This window comes from Tamandua tetradactyla, chromosome 2 (genome assembly GCF_023851605.1).
Source record: "Tamandua tetradactyla isolate mTamTet1 chromosome 2, mTamTet1.pri, whole genome shotgun sequence".
Classification (NCBI taxonomy): Eukaryota; Metazoa; Chordata; class Mammalia; order Pilosa; family Myrmecophagidae; genus Tamandua; species Tamandua tetradactyla.
The window spans coordinates 198,246,393-198,267,308 of NC_135328.1; the positions used below are offsets into that span (position 1 = coordinate 198,246,393).

Consider the following 20,916-nt stretch of genomic DNA (forward strand, 5'->3'; position numbering starts at 1 on the left):
GCTAGAACTTCTAGTACAATGTTGATAACAGCAGTGGCAGTGGGCATCCTTGTCTTATCCCTGATACAAGAGGGAAAGCTTTTTCAGTCTTTCCCCATTGAGGATGATGTTAGCTGTGCATTTTCATATATGCCCTTTATCATGTTGTGAAAGTTTCCTTCTGTTTCTGTTTTTCTAAGTGTTTTTATAAATAAAAGATCCTGGAATTTGTCAAATGCCTTTTCTAGATCAATTGAGATGATTGTGTGTTTATTTCCTTCATCTTGTTAATGTGGTGTATTACAATAATTGATTTTCTTACAATGAACTGCACTTGTATACTTGGGATAAATCCCACTTAATCGTGGTATATAATTCTTTTAATGTGCTATTGGATTTGGTTTGCTAGTATTTTGTTGAGGAGTTTTACATCTGTATTCATAAGGGGTTTTGAGCTGTAGTTTTCTTGTGGTATCTTTCTCAGCTTTTGTATTAGGGTGACATTGGCCTCCTACGATAAGTTAAGTAGTGTTCCCTCAGTTTTGTGGATGAGTTTTGAGTACGATTGGTATTAATTATTGTAAAGTTTGGTAGAATTCACCTGTGAAGCCACCTGATCCTGGGATTTTCTTTGTGGGGAGGTTTTTGATTACTGATTTAATCTTCATATTTATAATTGGTCAGTTGAGATCTTCTGTTTCTTCTAGAGTCAGTATAGATGGTTTGTGTGTTTCCAGGAGCTTATCTGTTTCATCTAGGTTGTCTAATACAGTTGTTCACAGTATCCTCTTATGATTCTTTTTTTCCTGTGGGATCAGTAGTAATTTCCCCCCTCTCATTTTTTATATTATTTGCATCCTTTCTGTTTTTTTCTTTGTTAGTCTAGCTGAAGGTTTGTCAATTTTATTAATCTTTTCAAAAAAACTATTTTAGTTCATTTCTTATATTTGAGTCTTCTTGTATTTATTTTGTCTTTTAGTTCACTAATACTTATTGAGTACCTACTATATATCTGACTCTCTTCTGGGAACTATCTATATAGATCTCACTTTTATAGCTCTTATTTTATCTTCTTTTCTAACACTGAGGGTATCCATTTAGTTTTTTGGTTTTAAAATTTTTATTGTGGTTATATAAATATAACATAAAATTTGCCATTTTAACCATTTTAAGGTGTCCATGTAGTGACATTAATTATGTTCATAATATTGTACATCCATGACCACCATCTATTACCAAAATTAAATCATCCATCATTCATCACCATTATTCCCTTTGGTCTGTAGGACTATCCCACCTATACCATCCTTGGTCAGAGTCAGTATCAGCCGTGCTACCCCACCTCCAGCTTTGGAGTCACAGGCCAGACTAACAGTGATACTGAGAGTACCACATTAGCAGCCACCACATATCAGACAGAGAAGCCTACTGTCATGGTACCTGCGCCAACAGCACAGAGACTTTCTGGTAAGCACTGTAACTCTGAAAACTTTGGCTTAAGGATACTTCATCCAACAGGTGGTTTTAAGTGATAGCAAAGATTATTTTATTTTTATTTAAGTCATCGTTAAAGCCATATGTTTGCTTTCTCTCTCACATGAGGATTATTTAAACATTGGCACCAAAATATGATAGTCACTGGCATGAAATTATAGGCTGAATGTAATAACTGGTGCAGTAAACTGATGTACCCAGAATGAGAGTACCAGGACTCCTGCCTCATCTTCACTGCTTCATCGCCTATGGTTTTAATATGTTTGTCACAGAGAATTTCTGAATCTTGGCACATTTTATAAAAGTTGGAGGACTCCAGTTTTAGTCTATGCATATTTTAGCCTTCTGCTAAGACCTTAGAGCAGTAATTTTTAACTTTTTCTGAGTCATGCATTCCTTTAGGATCCTGAAGAAAGCTGTGGTCCTTCTCTCACAAAGAAATACATTAAATTTAACTTACAATTCAGGATTTTAACAACTCTGAGCTGTGTCAATGAATTTGATATCCAGGTTAAAAACCACAAATATAAAGGCTTTGTACTCACATTCAATAAATATATATACAAACTATTTCTTTATCTCTATATTGAGCTATAATGAACATTTATTAGTAGGCTGTCACACCTGGAAACTTGAACAGTGTTTATTATTAGCATTGATGCATTTTTTAAAAGTGTTCTACATTAGCTTACAATAGTTTTTTGTGCATCTTGTCCTTAACCATCATTCTAGATAAGTGGACATAGAGATGGTCATTGCCTCAAAGTTATATAACTTTGAAATGATTATATTTTGACGTTTTAGCTTTGGATTCATTTCTCTAAAAGCTTTGTTCTTCATAATAATTTTAACTTTTTAATAATGGAGAATTTCAAACATATATAAAAGTTAGTGGAATAATATAATGAATCCCTGTGTATCCATTATCCAGTTTCAACGATTAACTCATTGGCAGTCTTAATTATACTTCATCCAATCTCCCCCCCCCATATTATTTTGAAACAAATTCCAGGTATCATGTCTCTAAAAGATAATAAATATTTGTTAACATAACCACAATGACATTATCACATCTAAAAAATGTTTACAATAATTCCTTAATGTCTTCAAATATCAATGGGTATTCATATTTCTAATTTTCTCATAAATTTTATAAATGAGTTTGTTTTTCTTTTTACAGTTTATTTAAATTGAGATCCAAATAAGACACATTTATTGTGATGGGTAGATATGTATCTTTTGTGTCTTTTAACCCATTTCTTTTTTTTCCTTATAATTTAATTATTGAAGAAAATTGGATTGTGTGTATCTGGTACCATTTCTCAGTCTGAATTTTCCAAATTGCATACTTAAAGGGTAGTTTAACATACCCTGTCACCTTCTGTATTTTATTGTAAATTGGTAAATGGATCTCAGAGCAATAGTTCTCAACTAGGAACAATTTTGTCAGTGTCATAAGACACTTCGGCTATCACACTGGGGTACTACTGGAATCTAGTGAGTAGAGGCCCAGGATGCTCCTAAATATACTACAATGCACAGGACATCCCCCTAACAACAACAAAATTAACTGGCTCAAAACGTCAGTAGTCCAAGTTGAGGAACCCTTATCTGAGGCTTGATCAGGTTCAGTGGAGTGGGGGCGGGGAGTACAGGTGCTACTTCATGGATGTTGTGTTCTTCCATCAGGAGGCAGGCATGTAATGTCTGATTATCACATTAGCTCAAAATGGAAAGGTCCATATTCCTAAATTGCTTGCGTGAAATTGAGTTTTCCAAACTTTATCCCAGTGATGTGCCTTTTCTGGGCAGAGAACCTGCTAATCCTCTTCCTGCTCTAATTCTTGGAGTCTTTGAGTACTGGCAATATGTGTCTCATTTTTTCTTTCCAGGAGACCCTTCTACAAGCCCGTCTTTGTCCCAAACTACTCCAAGTAAAGATGCTGATGACCAGTCTAGGAAAAATATGACTGGCAAGAACCGGGGCAAGAGGAAAGCTGATACCGCCTCTTCCCAGGACAGTGAATTGGAAGTAGGGGAAAAAATTAATTTAAGTTACTTACTTTGTTTTTTTTTTCATTTCTTACATTTATGAAACATGTCTGAAATTCACAGAGTTAATGTCGTTCTGTTTTGTGTGACCTTTGATTCCTTGGCCATAAATTACAGTATCAGTTCTAGATCCTTTTCGGCAAACACATCGAAAAAGCTTCACTGAATTTTGGTAGCCAGGTAACTTTTTAAGGGAAAGAACAAACTATTCTCTATGTTTCAGAGGAGAACAGAAAGAACAGTGTGTTCTATCAAAAAGCCGAGGCTATTACAAGTGATTCCCTGCTGTATTCCTTTATTTTTTTATTTTTTATTAATTAAAAAAAATTACAAGAAGCACAAACGTTCCCAACACATACACTCACCTGCTGTATTCCATGTAACAATCTCAAAGTGAAATTAGAAGATTATAGTGCTTTAGGCTAAGTTTCTGTGAGATGTGCAACTAGATCTGATAACTTATGGATGAGATAGGCACTCACTTATTCTGTAATATAAGCTTTTTAGAACTTTACTGTGGACTTAATAATGGGCTCTGTTATTTTAAAAGACTAGAACGTTTTACAAAATGCTAATAATGGAGTTTTTATCTTCTTTTGTTTTCTGCTTTTAATTTTTCTATGATGTAATCATTTTATAAGGGGAAGCTCTATTTAGAAATGAATTAGTTGATATGTGTTCCTCCTGAAGGTATAGGTACATTGAGGCTTGTGTTCAGAGCCTCTCTTCCCCTTTGTACATGAGAGAGAAAAGATAAAGAAAACTGAAGTCCTAATGTATTTATTAGGAAAAACTGAGAACTCATTATTTTTTATACTTTCCTCCCTTAGCGGGTGTTTCTGTGGGACTTGGATGAAACAATCATCATCTTCCACTCCCTTCTTACGGGATCCTATGCCCAGAAGTATGGAAAGGTAATTTAGGCCTTTCTTCCTTGGTTATGACTGCTCCTGTTCTGACTACATGGGTAACCAAAGTCACTCGCTCTGCTTCCTCTATCTCACCCCTGTTGGCTCTTCACTTTCCATGTAAAATTTCACCTGATGGCTTCCATTATCTCCATGTGGTCATGCAGAGTTATTGGTGGTAAAACTAGAGACTAGACCCAGGGTGATTGCTGAAAGTAGAAGCAAGTTCAGTAGTGTCATAGACTAAACTTAGGAGTGGGGCTTTCAAAGCCAGGGTAGTTTCAGGATTATATATTCTAAAACCTGATGTTCTATCCCTAAAGGCATTTTAAACAGTCTAAACCAAGCATTTTACTTAGTGCTAAAATATAAGATATCTTTTTAAAGCATATTTCATACATTATTTCCTTTTTTATTGGGGTAAAATATATATATACACAAATAGTGAACCCTAACGTAAATTATGGACTATAGTTAATGATATAATTATAATAACATTGTTTCCTCAGTTGTAAAAAAGTTACCACACTAATGCAAAGTGTTAGTAATAGGGAGAACTGTGTATGTGAGGAAGTGTATGGGAATTCTGTATTTTCTACATGATTTTTTTTAAAACCCACAGCTGTATAATAAAATTGATTAATTTTAAAATATATATGATGTGATAAATGCAATCAATGGAAATAAATTACAGTTAATTTTTGACTACATATAACATAAATTTTGCCATTAACCATGTTTTTAGTGTAAAATTCAGAGACATTACATTCATAATGTGCAACCAGTATCACTTCAACACTTATTTTTTGTGTTTTTTTTTTTATTATTACAGTCATCCTACTCAGTATGCAGTGGTATCTTACTGTGGCTTTATTTGCTTACTCTGATGACTAATGATGTTGAGCATCTTTTCATGTGCTAATCTATACCTTTGTCTTCTTTGGAGAAATATCTGTCCAAGTCCTTTGCCCATTTTTAAATATGATTGAGTCTCTTTTTGTTGTTGAGTTGTAGTAGGTCATTATATATTCTAGATATTGAACTATTATCAGATATATGATTGGCAAATATGTTCTCCAATTCTGTGATTTGTCTTTTCACCTTTTAATAGTGACCTTTGCCCAAAGTTTTTGTATTTTAATGAAGTCCAGTGTATCTGTTCTTTCTTTTACTGCCTGTGCTTTTGGTGTCATATTTAAGAAACTGTTGCCAAATCCAATGTTTTGAAGACTTGCCTTTATGTTCTCTTCTAAGACTCATACTTTTAGGTCTTGAATTTACTTCTTTGACCAACTGTAAGTTAATGTTTTGTTTATGCTATAATGTAAAGGTCCATTTTCATTATTTTGCATGTGGATGTCCAGTTTTCTCAAGCCAATTGTTGAAGAACTGTTTTTTCCCCAGTTGAATGGTCTTGAAACATTTGTCAAAAATGTTGAAAGTACGATGAAACTAAAAACTGGGCAAAGGAAACCCACTGAAGATGGTGGAGTGCGATCATTCACGGCTCTGTCCCCTATGGAAACTTTGAACAACCAGCAAGAACTGGCAGAAACATCTTTCTCAAAGCTTCAGAAAACACTTAAAGGATTGCAGTATCAGGGCAAGCACCAAACCAAGAAAAAGGAGACTCAGAAGCAGGATAGGTACCATGGTTGTCTCATTCTCCCTCCTCTTCCTGGCTCTGCAGAGCTAGCCCATCCTCCCAGTGAGGATCCCTGATCCCTGGTTCCTGTTCCAGAGGGAGCAGAGTAACCCTAATGCACATACTTACATACTTACATACTGGGAGCCTGAGGGACTTGCCAATCTCAGAATTTGCCCTACATGTAGAAGATGGCTCACAGAGCTCTCCTGCAGAACCCTGTAGGAGATCAGTCAAGTTCTGCAGCCTGAGGCAAGGGATTGCTGCCTGTAGGACATATAACACAGTGCCCATGATAAGAGAAAACGATTTCCTATGTAAGAAGAGCACATTGTATCCATGTAAATGGGGGGATTCTTAAGGCTATATATATATATATATATATATATATAGTCATGCTGAAGGGATCAAGGACGCCCTTGGGCATTGACCTGGAGCTATTCTCCAAACTCCTTATATGGATATATTCTGAGGTGGGGGGAACACTAAGACAGTTTAATCTGCAAAGACAGGGAAAGGTGTTTTTTTTTCCTTTTATTTTATTAGCTCCTGAAGTTCAAGGAAAGCTGTGTCATAACACTAGCTTAAGGAACAGACATCTCAGAGTCTATTATTCCAGCCATAGCACATTAAAATATCACGATTTCCAGGTTTCAACAAAGGATTACAAAACATACAAAGAAACAGGAAGTGATGGCCCAGGCAGTGTAGCCGGAACCCTGCTGACCCCAGAGTCATCTGGGCCCCATTCCAAGTTCAGGGGGTCTCGTTGCTGGAAAGAATTCAGGGACGAAATAGCAGTAGTATTAAGTATGACATTTATTAAAGGGGGAGAGAGAATTCACATTAAAGAAATTAACGCTGATGTGTCAAGGTAGAGATATGCCTCAAATGAAGTGGGTTAGTTGTTATGTAGAGAGGTCTTTCCAGTGATTTGCCATCTCCACCTCTGAACACCAGGTATCTTCTTTGTTCCAAGAGGAGATAACTATCAGTGCTTGTGGAGCTCCATCACAGAGTAAGAATTTTGGGGGGGGTAGATGTTTAACAATCTTTATGACCCCATGCTTTTTGTCATTAGCAAAGTGTCTGCTAGCTTTATGACTTTGCATAGTTTCGGGGCTTTTAGGGAAATACTTGCTCTAGGAATTTTGCAGTGTGTATTAATTCCTTCGGAACTGGATAGGAAATCAGGGACCTGCAGTTGTCCTATTCTATCCTGCTTCAAAAGGAGATTAAAGCTTTAGAAATCATTAGCGAGGAAGATCAGTTCTAGGACATTCCAAACAAAGACTTTTTAAAAATGGTCATAAATGTGCTCAAAGAGCTATAGGAAAATATGGACAAGGAACCAAAGGAAACAAGGAATATGCAGCAGATGAATAAATAAATTATATCCATTCAATAGAATACTACTAAGCCATTTAAAAGAATGAAGTTCTGATACTTGAAAACATTATGCTAAGTGAAATAAGCCAGACATAAAAGGATAAATATTGTATGATTCCACTTACATAAAATATCTAGAATAAGCAAATTCACAGTGGCAGAAAGATTAGAGGTTACCATGAGCTGGGAACAAGGAGAATGGGTGGTTACTGCTTAAAGGTAAAAAGTTTTGGGTGATGAAAAAGTTTTAGTAATGGAAAATGGTGATTATAACATAACATTATAAAAATAATTAATGCCATTTTAAATTAATTATACACTTAAAAATGGTTAAAATGACAAATTTTGTGTTTTATATATGTTACCACAATTAAAAAACAAACAAGCAAAACAATTGATCATAGATGTGAGGGTTTATTTCTGGGCTCTGTATTCCATTCTATTAGTCTATATGTGTCTTTTGCCAGTACCGCGATGTTTTGATTGTATAAAACTTCCCCCATCCCCAGGGAGGAGGGGACAGTTGCAAAAATAATACAAAATCGGGCGGGCCACTGTGGCTCAGTGGCAGAGTTCTTGCCTGCCATGCCAGAGACCTGGATTCGATTCCCTATGCCTGTCCATGTTTAAAAAAAAGAAAAAAAAAATCCAAAATCAATAAACAGAACTCTAATATACCCCATACTAATGTACTCAGATTTACCAACTTTTAACATTTAATTACATTTGTTGTATCTAAACACTTGAGCTTAAGTTGCATACATCACGCTACTTGAATGCTTAATATTTCCCTGTATATTTACTAATAATAGGGATAATAGGGATATTCACTTTATGTAACCTCAGTGAGTAGCGTTAACAAGTTCAAGAAGTTGTCCCAATAATGTCCTTTTGGGTATTTTTCTCTTTCATTATTAGATCCAGTACAGCATCATGTATTGCATTTAATTTTTGTTTTATCTCTTTAGTCTCCTTTTTTTCTTCAATCGTGAAAACATATATATAAACATAGATTTCCCATCTCAGCCACTCCCAAGCATACAGCTCAGAGGGATTATTCACATTCACAGTGTTGTGCTTCCCTTTTCACCATCCATTCCCAGAACTTTTCCATCACCCCAGAAAGAAACCCCCACCCATAATGCATTGATTCCTCATTTTTCTGCTCCCCTGCCACATACTCTACTTTTCGTTTTCTGAATTTGTATATTCTAGCTGTTTCCTATAAGTGGAATTACTGTCACTTTACAGTAAGTTTTGAAATCAGGAAGTGAATTCCTCCAAGTTATTCTTTGTCTTGATTGTTTTGGTTATTCATGTGCCCTTGGATTTTCATATGAATTTTATGATGGGTTTTTCCATTTCTGCAGAAAACACTGTTGAGAATTTGATAGGAATTATATTGAATCTCTATACTGCTTGGATAGAATTGATCTGAGCAATATTAAGTCTTCTAATCCATGAACATGGGGTGTATTTCCATTTATTTTCCATGAACATGAGGTGTATATTCCATTTATTTCCAAGATCTTTAATTTCTTTTAGCAGTGTTTTATAGTTTTCCATGTACAAGTCTTGTGCCTCCTTGGTTAAATTTATTCCTGACTATTCTTTTAGATGTCAATATTAATGGAATTGTTTTCTTAATTTCCTTTAGGTTAGTTCATTGCTAGTGTGAAAAATTATAACTGATTTGGGAGAGTTGAGTTTTTGTTCTGCAACTTTGCTGAATTTGTTTATTAGTTCTTAACAGGCTTTTTCCTTTAATTTTTTAGTGTTTTCTAGATATAAGAGCTTGTCAGCTTTGAAATGATAGTTTTGCTTCTTTGTTTCCAATTTGAATCCTTTTGTTTCTTTTTCTTGTCTAATTGCAACTACTGCCTAGAGCTTACAGTAGTATGTTGAGTAAAAGTGGTAAAAGCAGACATCCATGTCTTATCCCTGATTTTGCAAGAAAAGCTTTTCAATCTCACCTTTGAAAAGCTATGTGTTTTTTATTTAAGATCTTTAGAATTTCGAGGAAATTTCCTTCTATTCCTAATTATTGAGTGTTTGAAAGGGTGTTGAATTTTGTTGAGTACTTTTTCTGCAACAATCGAGATGATCATGTGGTTTTTTAGCATTTACATTGGTTTTCAAATGTTGAACTGCCCTTGTATTCCTGTGATAAATCCTTTAAATGTGCTACTGAATTTGATTTGCTAGTATTTTGTTGAGGATTTTTGCAACTATATTCATAAGGGATATTGATCTGTAGTTTTTTTTTTTCTCTCTCTCTCCCCCCCCCCCCTTCTGTCTTTGCCAGTGGTGTAGCTTTGGGGTTTTTTGGGGTTTTTTGATCGCCTCTGAGAATGCCTCTTGTCCTAGACATGCACATGTCTTTCTGAATTCCTAGTATATGAGGGCCCTTTTAATTTCCCAGAGAACTCTCTCCCCTGCTCTTCCTTCCAGGCTTTAAGTGATCTACTCCATGAATCAATCATAATTTTTTTGCCCCAGGTATCTATAGGTTTTTGTTTGCCTTGCAGTGTTTCCAAGTACTGCCTATCACTTTTCCACCCTGAGTGGCTTCCGCAGTAAGTGAGACCAAGACAGATATCTTTTATAAGTCCTTTAGATAGCCCCTATTCAGTTAGAACGAGCAACACTATGATTTGTGAATCAAATCTGCTTTGCTTCTACCAGGGTTCCAACTGGAAACTCAGCCTCTTGCTCAGCTAGAATGAGAGTAGAGCAAGAACAAGTAGAAGTGCCACAAAGCTTTCCTGCCTAAATTATGTTACTTTTTTCTTTTTTCTTTTGTTTTGTTTTGGTTGGGTTTGGTTGTTGTAAACTTTTGACTGTTTTCCAAAGTTCTGACAAAATTGGTTTTGAGTTTCTGCTTCTTTTTCAATGTTTATTTGAAAGGGATGGTGTTTGGACCTGTCTACCCTTCCATTTTGTTGCTGCCACTCTCTACTAGTCTTTCCTTCCTTTTTAAACTAAATATAACAAACACTATTTAATTTGTTTAGCCTTCAATACAAACATCAGTTTTAATAAGAGTGATGAATGGTTTTCAGAGAGGTAAGGCTGAGAATTTCTACACTAAATTACCTTCATACTCCTGTCTTTCAGTTTCTAAGAATTTATAAAAACGTCTTCCTTCTTGTCATCAGTATACTTGTATCAGGAATATTTTCCACAGGCTTTTGATATCTAGACCAGCAAGTTGACATAAGCTTTATAACTAAACTGGTTATAAAAGTATATAAAATAAGAGCATATAACCTCTAAGTAAGGCCTGATGGTTCATTTAAAAGAAAGTACATTGGTTTTCCTGCAAGTGTTTTGACTGCAGACCTTCTTTATCTACTTCTTGGTAGTTTAGATTATCAGGTAAGTGACTCCCGGTATTGTACTCTGTGTATATATGTATGCATGTGTGTATATACAAAGGAGGTTATGGGTCTTATAGTAACTATACCTTAGCAATAGATAGAATTTCTTTTGGAACTGGGTATTTCTAAAAATATTGTTTCGTTTCGTAGGAGGTGGTCCAGAGAGAAATGAACAATGAATATGATCTTTGACTGTAAAGCAGTGAATTAAATTTTAAAAGTCCCTTCTTTGTACCCATTTATTTATATGATATTGGCCTAGACTCTCCTAGTTTCCAGAAACTAATATCCTAAAATTTTTAACTATTCATAACCTCTGTTACATAATCATAGGTTCTTGTTACTGTGGATGAATATAGTATGAGTATCTCAGTAATAGCTTAAGATACTCTTGTGGGCATGTGCTATATTGGGCTTTGACCTAAGATAATTTAGAAATATTGGAAGATCAGAATTAGTGCTGATCTTTAGTGAAAATCAGACCAGTACCAAGTCAAGCAATTTTTTCTCTGTTACTGGCTTCCAGGACCCAACAGTAGTGATTGGCTCAGGTTTAACAATGGAAGAAATGATTTTTGAAGTGGCTGATACACATCTGTTTTTCAATGACTTAGAGGTGAGCATTTTAAATTGTTTTTCTGCTTCTGTGAGACATTTTGATCACTATTTGTTGAGCCTGTTCTTATTTTATTTAAAGGATAATGTGGTAGTTAGGTAGGATAGGTGTGGAAAAGCCAGCTGGCCACTTATATATACATAGTCTTGCAGTAATACTGCCTCGGTTCAAGTCACCACAGTCTTTGTTGTGTTCCTAAATTTTATTGGCTCAAAGACTTGATTTTTATTAGCCTTTTTGGAAGATATCTCACTCTAGGGGGACTGTTAACTATCTATAAAACCAAAACACTGATATTTAAACCAATATTGCAATTCATTGGTCTTTATTAAATAATATCTATAAAGTTGCTTTGACTATTTGTATTCTCAATTGTATTTTAACTGCTCTTCAATTTTACCTTTTCATAAGGCTCTCTTAATTTGTCAGAGCTATAAGTGACTACTCTACTCCATTATATTGTATACATGCTTATTGGAGAAAAATTTTGCCCATGTATAGGTTAATCCTGATGCCAAAAATCATTTTATAGCTATATACAAGGAAAACCAGAAGACAGTGAGCGCATTGTGATTAATTTTTCTGGCTTTGACATATGAGTTCACCTTAATGGTGAACATAATGTAGTAGAAAGAGTACAGGGCAGGGAGTCAGAAGATCCAAGTTTGAGTCCCAGCTTAGGGAAGTTATTTTGCCACTCTGGACCTAGTTGAGAACTATCCTTCACAAGAAACTAGTAATAATTGTTGTGCTGGGGGAGGGATCTGGGTGGCTGCAACACAGAAGTAGGGGGAAGCAGACTTTGTATTTCACGTCCTTTTGAATTTTGAACTGTGTACTACATATTTAAAATAGTAAAAGTTTAAAAGTGAAATATAACAGCATTTTACGACAAGAAAGTAATCCAATTTCTTTTTAAATAAAATCTAGTTCTACTCAACAGTCAGCTGTCCAACAAATTAAATTAGTAGGACCCTAAACTCCAGTACTTTTGTCTAAACTACTACAATGCTTGAATCTTCCCTTGACTTCACATGTTGATAAGTTAGGACATCATAGTTTTTATTCAGCAAACATTTATTGAAAATTTACTACGTGCCGATAATTATTGCCAAATTGTATTTGTAATGATTTTCTAGACATAGTCCTCACTCAGGACTGAAAGTTCTGTGAAGAATTTGACCTGAATGTGTTCCTGCCCCCCAGGTCAGTGGTTCTCAACTTTAGGGCGCATAAGAATCACCTGGGGAGCTTGTTAAAAATGGGGATTCTAGGGCTTCACTCCCAGAAATTCTGATTCAAGTAGGTCTGGGGTGGACCCAAGAATATGCATTTTTAAAAAACTGCCCCAGAGGATTCTGATGCCGGTGGACCTCACTTTGAAAAACACTGCCCTGGGTGGTCTCAATGGAGTGAATCTGTCAGAGATAGGCAGTGGGTGGCATTTTATTTCACTAGTAGCTTGGGGGTGATGGAAGGAACTTTGGATTGCAATCAGAAAGACCTAGGTTCTTTCTAGTCTCTTTCTACCCTTAGTTGTATGACCTTTCGCAAACCATTTTACCTCATTTTTAGCATATAAGGAGATTGGTTTTAGATTAAATCTCTTCAAATTCCTAAATTTGAATTTATAAATTTTATTTCAGTCATTCTCATTTTTGAGACCATACTCCACCACTAGTCTGTCTCATCTACAGAAATTTATTGGGTTCTTGGCTGTATTATGGCACTTAACTAGATTATAGAGGGGTATAAAGGAGATTTAAGCTGTGGATCCTACCCCCAGGGACCAACAATATAGTAGAATTTACAGTGTAATATAGGACATAAACACACCAGACAATGTAGGGGAGCTTGTGCTTACACCCCATGACCTGTTGGAGAAATGAACTATTGAGAAAAAAGCATAACTGAAGGTTGGGTTGATTTCATAAAAGCTATAGGACCTAAATCAGCCTTAAGAGCTCTTAAGTTGGACAGCAAGGGGGATGAGAGTGATCCCCCACACATGATAGACCACCAGGTATTTCATTATCCTGTCACTGTTTGTGTTTTTTTATACAGTGGTAATAAAACTTCTGTTCCCTGGATTGAAATAATGTATTGTTTTGTCTTTTAATAGGAGTGTGACCAGGTGCATGTGGAAGACGTGGCTTCAGATGACAATGGCCAAGACTTGAGGTGATAAAAACAATGATGTCTTAAACACTAGTATACCTGTTATGTGCAAGACACTAAGTGCAGAGGGAAACAAAGATGAATACAGCCCTAAAAGAGCTCACAGTTTATTAAAGAACAGAAACTGACACAGTTAACGATGGCATACCGGGTGAGAATGACATGATAGAAAATGTAATAGGAGCACAGAGATGAGAATAATTCTGATGGACATGGTACCAACCTTGGAGAGACCTCAGTGGAGTAGCATTTGAACAGGATCTTGAAGGATGAGTAGCAATTGTGATATTAAAAAGCAAGCATTCCCCCAGAGTGATTTGATCAGTGACTGGAAAAGTATTTGCAAGCCCCCTTCGGGGAAGGTGAGAGTGGGGAGAAATTCAACTTCCCCAAGTTGAATTCTTGATATTCTCACAAACAGTGTGGACAACCAAAGCTATAGGCTGAGCTCCCAGTCTTGGGGTTTGTTCATATGAAACTTAACCCCACAAAGGATAGGTCAAGTCTACTTAAAATTTAGGCCTAAGAGTCACCCCCAAGAGAGCCTCTTTTGTTGCTCAAATGTGGCCTCTCTCTCCAGCCAACACAACAAGCAGTCTCACCACCCTCCCCCTCTCTGCGTGGGACATGACTCCCAGGGGTGTGGACCTTCCTGGCAACGTGGGACAGAGATTCTGGAATGAGCTGAGACTCAGCATCAAGGGACTGAGAAAAACCCTAGAATGAGCTGAGAATTAACATCAAGGGATTGAGAGAACCTTCTCGACCAAAGGGGGAAGAGTGAAATGAGACTAAGTGTCAATGGCTGAGAGATTCCAAACAGAGTTGAGAGGTTATCCTAGAGGTTATTCTTATGCATTAAGTAGATATCACCTTGTTGTTCAAGATGTAGCAGAGAGGCTGGAGGGAACTGCCTGAAAATGTAGAGCTGTGTTCCAGTAGCCATGTTTCTTGATGATGATTGAACAGTGATATAGCTTTCACAATGAGACTCTGTGAATGTGAAAACCTTGTATCTGATGCTCCTTTTAGCTACTATATCAACAGGAGAGTAGAACATATGGAATAAAAATAAATAATAGGGGGAACAAATGTTAAAATAAATTTAGTTTGAAATGCTACTGGTAGATGAAAGTGAGGGGTAAGGGGTATGGTATGTATAATCTTTTTTTTTCTCTGCTATCGTTTTATTTCTTTTTCTGTTGTCTTTTTATTTCTTTTTCTAAATCAATGCAAATGTTCTAAGAAATGATGAATATGCAACTATGTGATGATATTAAGAATTACTGATTGTACGTGTAGAATGGAATGATATCTTAATGTTTTGTTTGTTAATTTTTTTAATTAATAAAAAAAGTTACAAATATATATATATATATATATATATATATATATAAAGCAAGCATTCCAAAATAAAGGATGTACCAGTTTCTCTTTGGCCATTCATTACATTTTTAGTCAGGAAAAATGTGCTTCCAGACTGGGTATGTTTAGATGCAAATAAGCATCAGGAATTTTACCAAGGAAACTAACTGTGGGGATTTGATGATGTATCAGGCGTAGTCTATGGAAGACAATTATAAACATTATTGATTATCACAGTAAAAGCTAAACCAAGGAGGCCTCAAGGACAAAATGCTTGCTCACCTTCCTTATTATTTTCTTGGCTACTGTCTTCTTGACCAGTAGTCTTAGCTAAGAATAATCTAAAAATTTAACTAGCTTAAAGATTTTTTAGGAAAAAGACACATATTTTCATGTTGTTTTTTCAATGTTTGTCCCTTTTCATGGGTAAAAAGTTCTTCCCTGTATCTAGCTTGGAATTTTCCTGCTACTGTTTAAGACTCATTTCTTCATCTTTGATTTTGAATAGAAATGAAGAAATTTTAAATCTGTAGCTTTCTTTATATAATTCAAAGCTTCTTGAATTTATTACAGTCTCTTTTCTATGCTAAACATTTTCTATTCACTTTAATTCCTGTGCAGGTACTTTGGAGATATTGTTATTCATGGAGTTCCAGCCATGAATTCTCAAATGCAGAGTAGAACTGGACATATCACCTAATCATTTAGTGTGAAAATAGTGAAATTTTAATTTGCAGGAGCAGTATTCAGTTGTGCATTGCACGGGCCATAGTGGGCACTATTCTTATAGAAACTTTTTAGTAAAAGCTTGATCAAAAACAGTGTATGAACCACTGTGAACCCTTTTTTTTTTTCTTATACTTGTGTCTAACCAATAATTACCTATCTTATATCTTGGCAACTCTATTTTCTTAAATATAGAATCTCACACATTACACATTGGATTCTATTTTGATTCTACCAAGTGTCTGTAATTCTGTTAGTCATTTTTAAATCTTTACTTATGAAGTATTAATATCTGCCAGCCTATGTACCTGTGTTATTACCTATTGCTATATAAAAATTATCCCAAAACTTAGTAGCTTAAAACAGCAAACATTTATTATCTCACAAGTCAGGAATATGAGAACAGCTTAGCCAGGAGGTTTTAGATCAGGCTCTTTGAGGTTGCATTCAAGATGGTGGCTAAGGCTAGACTCATCTGAAGGACTGACTGGACCTCGAAGAGATGCTTACAGACTCTCACATGTAGCTAAATGGCTACCCTGGGCTTTAGGAAAAAACTGTTACATCTTTTCATGTTAGTTTGTTCTAATGTTTTTCCCTTTTCATAGGTAAAAAAATTCTTCCCTGTGTCTTCCTTGAAGCTACAATGTGGGCTTCTCCATGGGGCAGCTGAAATGTTCTCACAGCATGGTAGTTGGCTTCTTCCAGAGCAAGTGCTCCAAGAGAAAACAAGAAAAGTCTAGTCTCTAAAATCTAATACACTAAATATAGCCCATACCTAAGGGAAACAGAATTAGAGGAGAGGAGTAGCAAAGAATTTATGGTGGTGGGGGAGCATAGGCCAGGAATCGAACCTGAGTTTTCCACATTATGGACATATTTTTAAATCACCACAGTGACCCTTGAGCTTAATGAAATAGTCAGCAGATTGCTAAAGAAAAAACATCCCCTGTAATCTTACTCTTACGAACATTTTGGTTTATTTCCTTATGTTATTTTTCATGTTTCTCCTTTTTACACAATTGCAATCCTTTTATGGTGCTGTCTTTACGCAAAATTTTATATTCTGTTATTTTCACTGTAAATTATGCTCTGTAGTTAATTAAAAAGATGCTTAGATGCTTTATCCCAAGCCAACCTCTAGGGGATACTGGTGCTTGAATTGTTCCTTCTTTATCCCTCTTTCCCTTCCTTTACTTTCTCTGATAGAAGTAATAGGAAGATAGACAACTAATAAAAGGTGGACTCTGACACCCAGAGATTGAGAGAGAAGATCCTTAAAGTCATTAGTCCTGATTATCAGATGCCAGGAACAGGACAGAGACTCCCAGGTGGCACTCAGCCAAAAACTCCATGTGGTATAGGTTTTAATTTTCATCATCCTTTTTCTTTTCAGCAACTATAGTTTCTCAACAGATGGTTTCAGTGGCTCAGGAGGCAGTGGCAGCCACGGTTCCTCAGTAGGTGTCCAGGGAGGCGTGGACTGGATGAGAAAATTGGCTTTCCGCTACAGAAAAGTGAGAGAAATCTATGATAAGCATAAAAGCAATGTGGGTGGTAAGTGTAGCACACAATTAGTCTAATTCTTTTGTTTCTTTCTGATTTTTTTTTCTTTTCCAGAGATTCCTTAGATATCCCTGGCAACCGCTTATAAATTTTTGCCACATTAACTTTTTAAAAACCTTTTTATTTTGAAATAATTTCAAACTTATAGGACATTTACAAAAATAATATAAAACCCATACAGAGAACTCCAGCATGTTCCCCATCCGATATCCAGATCCTCAAACTTTTTATATTTAGCCAATTCATCGTATCTTCTGTCTAGCTATCTAGCCATCTGTCTATACAAATTTTTTTAATCTATTTTCTAAACATTTGAGAGTAAGTTGTATGCATCATGCTTCTTGAACACTTGAAATTTCAGAGTACATTTCCTAAGAAGAAGGATATTCACTTACGTAACCACCTTAGGTACTGATATCCAGTATAAGATATTTAACATCGATAAAAGCTTATTGTCTGTATTCCAATTTTTTTCATACATTTCAGTGATATCCTTTGGGGCATCTTCTCTTCCATTATTCAATCCAGTCCAAGATCATGTGTCGTATTTTATCATTGTCTCTTTAGTCTCTCTGTTTTTTAAATGCATAACCATACATACAATGTAAACTTCCCTATTTCACCCAATCCCAAACATGCAATTCAGTGGGATTAATCATATTCACAATGTTATACTACCCTCTCCACCATCAATCTCTGAACATTACTATTACCCCGAACAGAAACCCCATATCCATTATGCATTAACTCCCCATGTTCCCTAACCACCCCTACAACCCCGGTACTCTACTTTTTGTTTCTATGAATTTGCATATTCTAGCTATTTCATACAAGTGGAATCATACAGTTTCCTGTATGACCTTTTGCGTCTGACTTATTTCATTCAGCATGATATCGTCCAGGTTCATCCATGTAGTAGTATGTATCAGAACTTCGTTCCTTTTTAAGATTGAATAATATTTCATTTTATGTATATACCATATTTTGTATATCCATTCATCTGCTGATTGACATTTGAATTGCTTTCAGTTCTTTTGAGTATATACCTAGAGGTAGGATTGCTAGGTCACATGGCATTTCTATGCTTAACTTTCTGAGGAATCACATAGCATTTTCCACATTGGCTGCAACATTTTACATTCCTGCCAACAATGTACTGAGATTCCTATTTCTCCATATCCTCACCAGCACTTGTTACTTTTCATTTTTTCAAATAATAATCATTCTAGTACTATGAGGTGCTATCTCATTATGGTTTTGACTTTGCATTTCCCTAATGGCTAATGATGTTGAACATCTTTTCATGTACTTATTGGGCATTTATATATCTTCTTTGAGAAGTGCCTATTGAAATCCTTTGCCTATTTTTGTTTTTGTTTTTGGGGAGGTACATGGTCTGGAAATCAAACCCGGATCTCCCGCATAGAATGCGGGCATTCTAACCACTGAACTACTTGTGCACCCCTTTGCTTATTTTTAAATTGGGTTGTTTATCTTTTAGTTGTTGAGTTGTAGGAATTCTTTATATATTCTGAATAGTAAACCCTTATCAGATATATAGTTTCCAAATATTTTCTGCCCTTGTCACAGTAACACTTTAATTGAAAGACTGCTTAGATGCTTTATTCCATCTAATTTTGTCCTGTTTGAGTAAAACCCTTTGGGAGGAAGGCTTGCATTTCTCATGGGCTTCACTTAGAATAACTTTGGAAAGTCTTTTGTTTTTTTAGACAAAAGGAAATGTGTTTCTTAGATTTTATTTGATGGAATTACTACAACTAAGAATTTTATATTACCATAGGACAAGTCAGGTAGAACACGTTGGATATGCAGTGACTACATTTATGGTGCACAGAAAACCAGGCACATGTTCTAGGTTAGCAGGATCCATGTGTTGAGATTTGGAGGACCTTTGAAATTCTTTCTGCCCTGAAATATTTCAAATGTCAGGGTGCCACTATGCCTAAAATTCTATCATTTGGAATTAATTAATTAAATCATAAATTGTTAGAAGAGGCATTAGAGAGCTAATCTAAATCTTACATTTAGTAGTTGAGAAAATTAGTGTCCAATGTAAAATAATTTACAAAAATAATATAAAACCATACAGAGAACTCCAGCATGATCCCCACCCAAGACAAAGGGGGTACATCTTTTCCATGGCCAGCAAGTTAGAGACCAATATCCCCTAACTCTTGGTCCAGTGTACCTTATATTCATCTACTTCTTCTTTCATTGATGTACCCTTATTAGAAAATATTTTAAACTGTGAACTGCTATCCTCAAAAATGTACATACACACAAAGTTTTGCCAGAAATTTCAGTGATCCATAGTCTTCCTAGAGATGCATTACCGCAGTTCAAGAGCCATACTGTGCTGCCTTCCAATGTGATGCAGAATGCAGTAGAAATAGGGCTTTGATGATTAGTTTTATTATTCTAATTTCAGCCCTCCAGTACCAGCTGAGAATCACAGGCTTCCAGGCTTTGGGAAGCTGGTTTACTTTTTTCAGATTCCCCTTTTTATTGCTTAATTCTTGTCCTGATTCAGAATAAGTGCTTTTATTTTGAAAACAAGGTCTTTCTATTTTTCCCCCTCTCACAGACGTTGACCTTTCTTTAGTTAGTTTTCATATGCAACCTAAGTTTCTGGTCCTTTCCCTGGATCTGATTTCTTGCAGAAAATGAGATAATCCTCTGTGGGAATCCCTAAGCCCACTTTGGGTAGCAAGTTAAAAGTAATGTCCACCTATATGTTTTGTAAAAGATGAATTAAGTGTCACATCATCTGTTGGTTAAGTATGTGATATATAGGTGCTGATTTTGTTTTGTTTTGCCAGAAATGTTAAACAGAGACTTTTTAATGTAGGCTTGCATTGTGAAATCAATCTGAAAACACATTATACTCCCAGTTGAACTCACAAAAATGCCTTCTGCTTTTGTGGATACTAATAATAAAATACAGGGTTCCTCTTTTTACCTTCACTACAGAAAATTCAGAACTAGATTTATTTCTTGAAATTATAACTCAAGTGTCTGACATGCTTCCATCAGATAAATTCTGTTTTATGTATAATTATCTGGTCTTAGGCAGTGTTTTAATCTCTTATTAGCTGCAGTTGTTTCAGAAGTAAGTACGATACAAATAAATGACATTCATATCCCAAAACCTCAGGTTAATACTTCTGAAGAGGGTGGAAAGTCTTCCTAAGACCAAAACCACTAACTTGCTCTAGGGGATTTTAGGCAAATCCCCTTTCCTCCCTGGGTTTTGATTTCTTTAGAAAGAGATTAGAATAACCATGGACTCCTGTAGCTATAACATAGCTCATTGTTTACCCCGCTACACCCCCTCCCCATTTGGTCCTTGATGTTGTGTGCTAAAGCAGTGCTAATCAAAATGGGGTCCACTGGTCTACATATTACATGTTACTGGTCTGTGATGAGAGCAGGAGCTTTCACCTTCAGCTGTGTCACCAATCGCATTGTTTACATCAGCTGAATAATTTTTTTGTTTTCATTATGCCCCCATAGCAAAACGTTCTGACGAGAGAAATCAGGCACTGATTTTCATTTTGGTGCAAGCTCTGTATCTAGTTGCAGATTTGTGTTTTTGAG

General features: G+C 35.8%; 1 protein-coding gene across 8 annotated transcripts in view; it reads left to right on the forward strand.

Moving 5' to 3' along the window:
* EYA3 (EYA transcriptional coactivator and phosphatase 3) overlaps positions 1 to 20,916 on the forward strand; it is a 135,615-nt gene that overhangs the window by 85,809 nt on the left and 28,890 nt on the right. For all 8 annotated transcript variants that reach the window (XR_013171140.1, XR_013171139.1, XM_077150632.1 and 5 more), the window contains 6 exons: positions 1,266 to 1,446; positions 3,366 to 3,505; positions 4,356 to 4,439; positions 11,374 to 11,463; positions 13,586 to 13,644; positions 17,129 to 17,289. Coding sequence is in view for 6 of the 8 variants with exons in the window: in XM_077150632.1 (XP_077006747.1) it covers positions 1,266 to 1,446; positions 3,366 to 3,505; positions 4,356 to 4,439; positions 11,374 to 11,463; positions 13,586 to 13,644; positions 17,129 to 17,289 (715 nt within the window). In the remaining 2 variants the exon portion in view is untranslated. The remainder of the gene's footprint in view (positions 1 to 1,265; positions 1,447 to 3,365; positions 3,506 to 4,355; positions 4,440 to 11,373; positions 11,464 to 13,585; positions 13,645 to 17,128; positions 17,290 to 20,916) is intronic.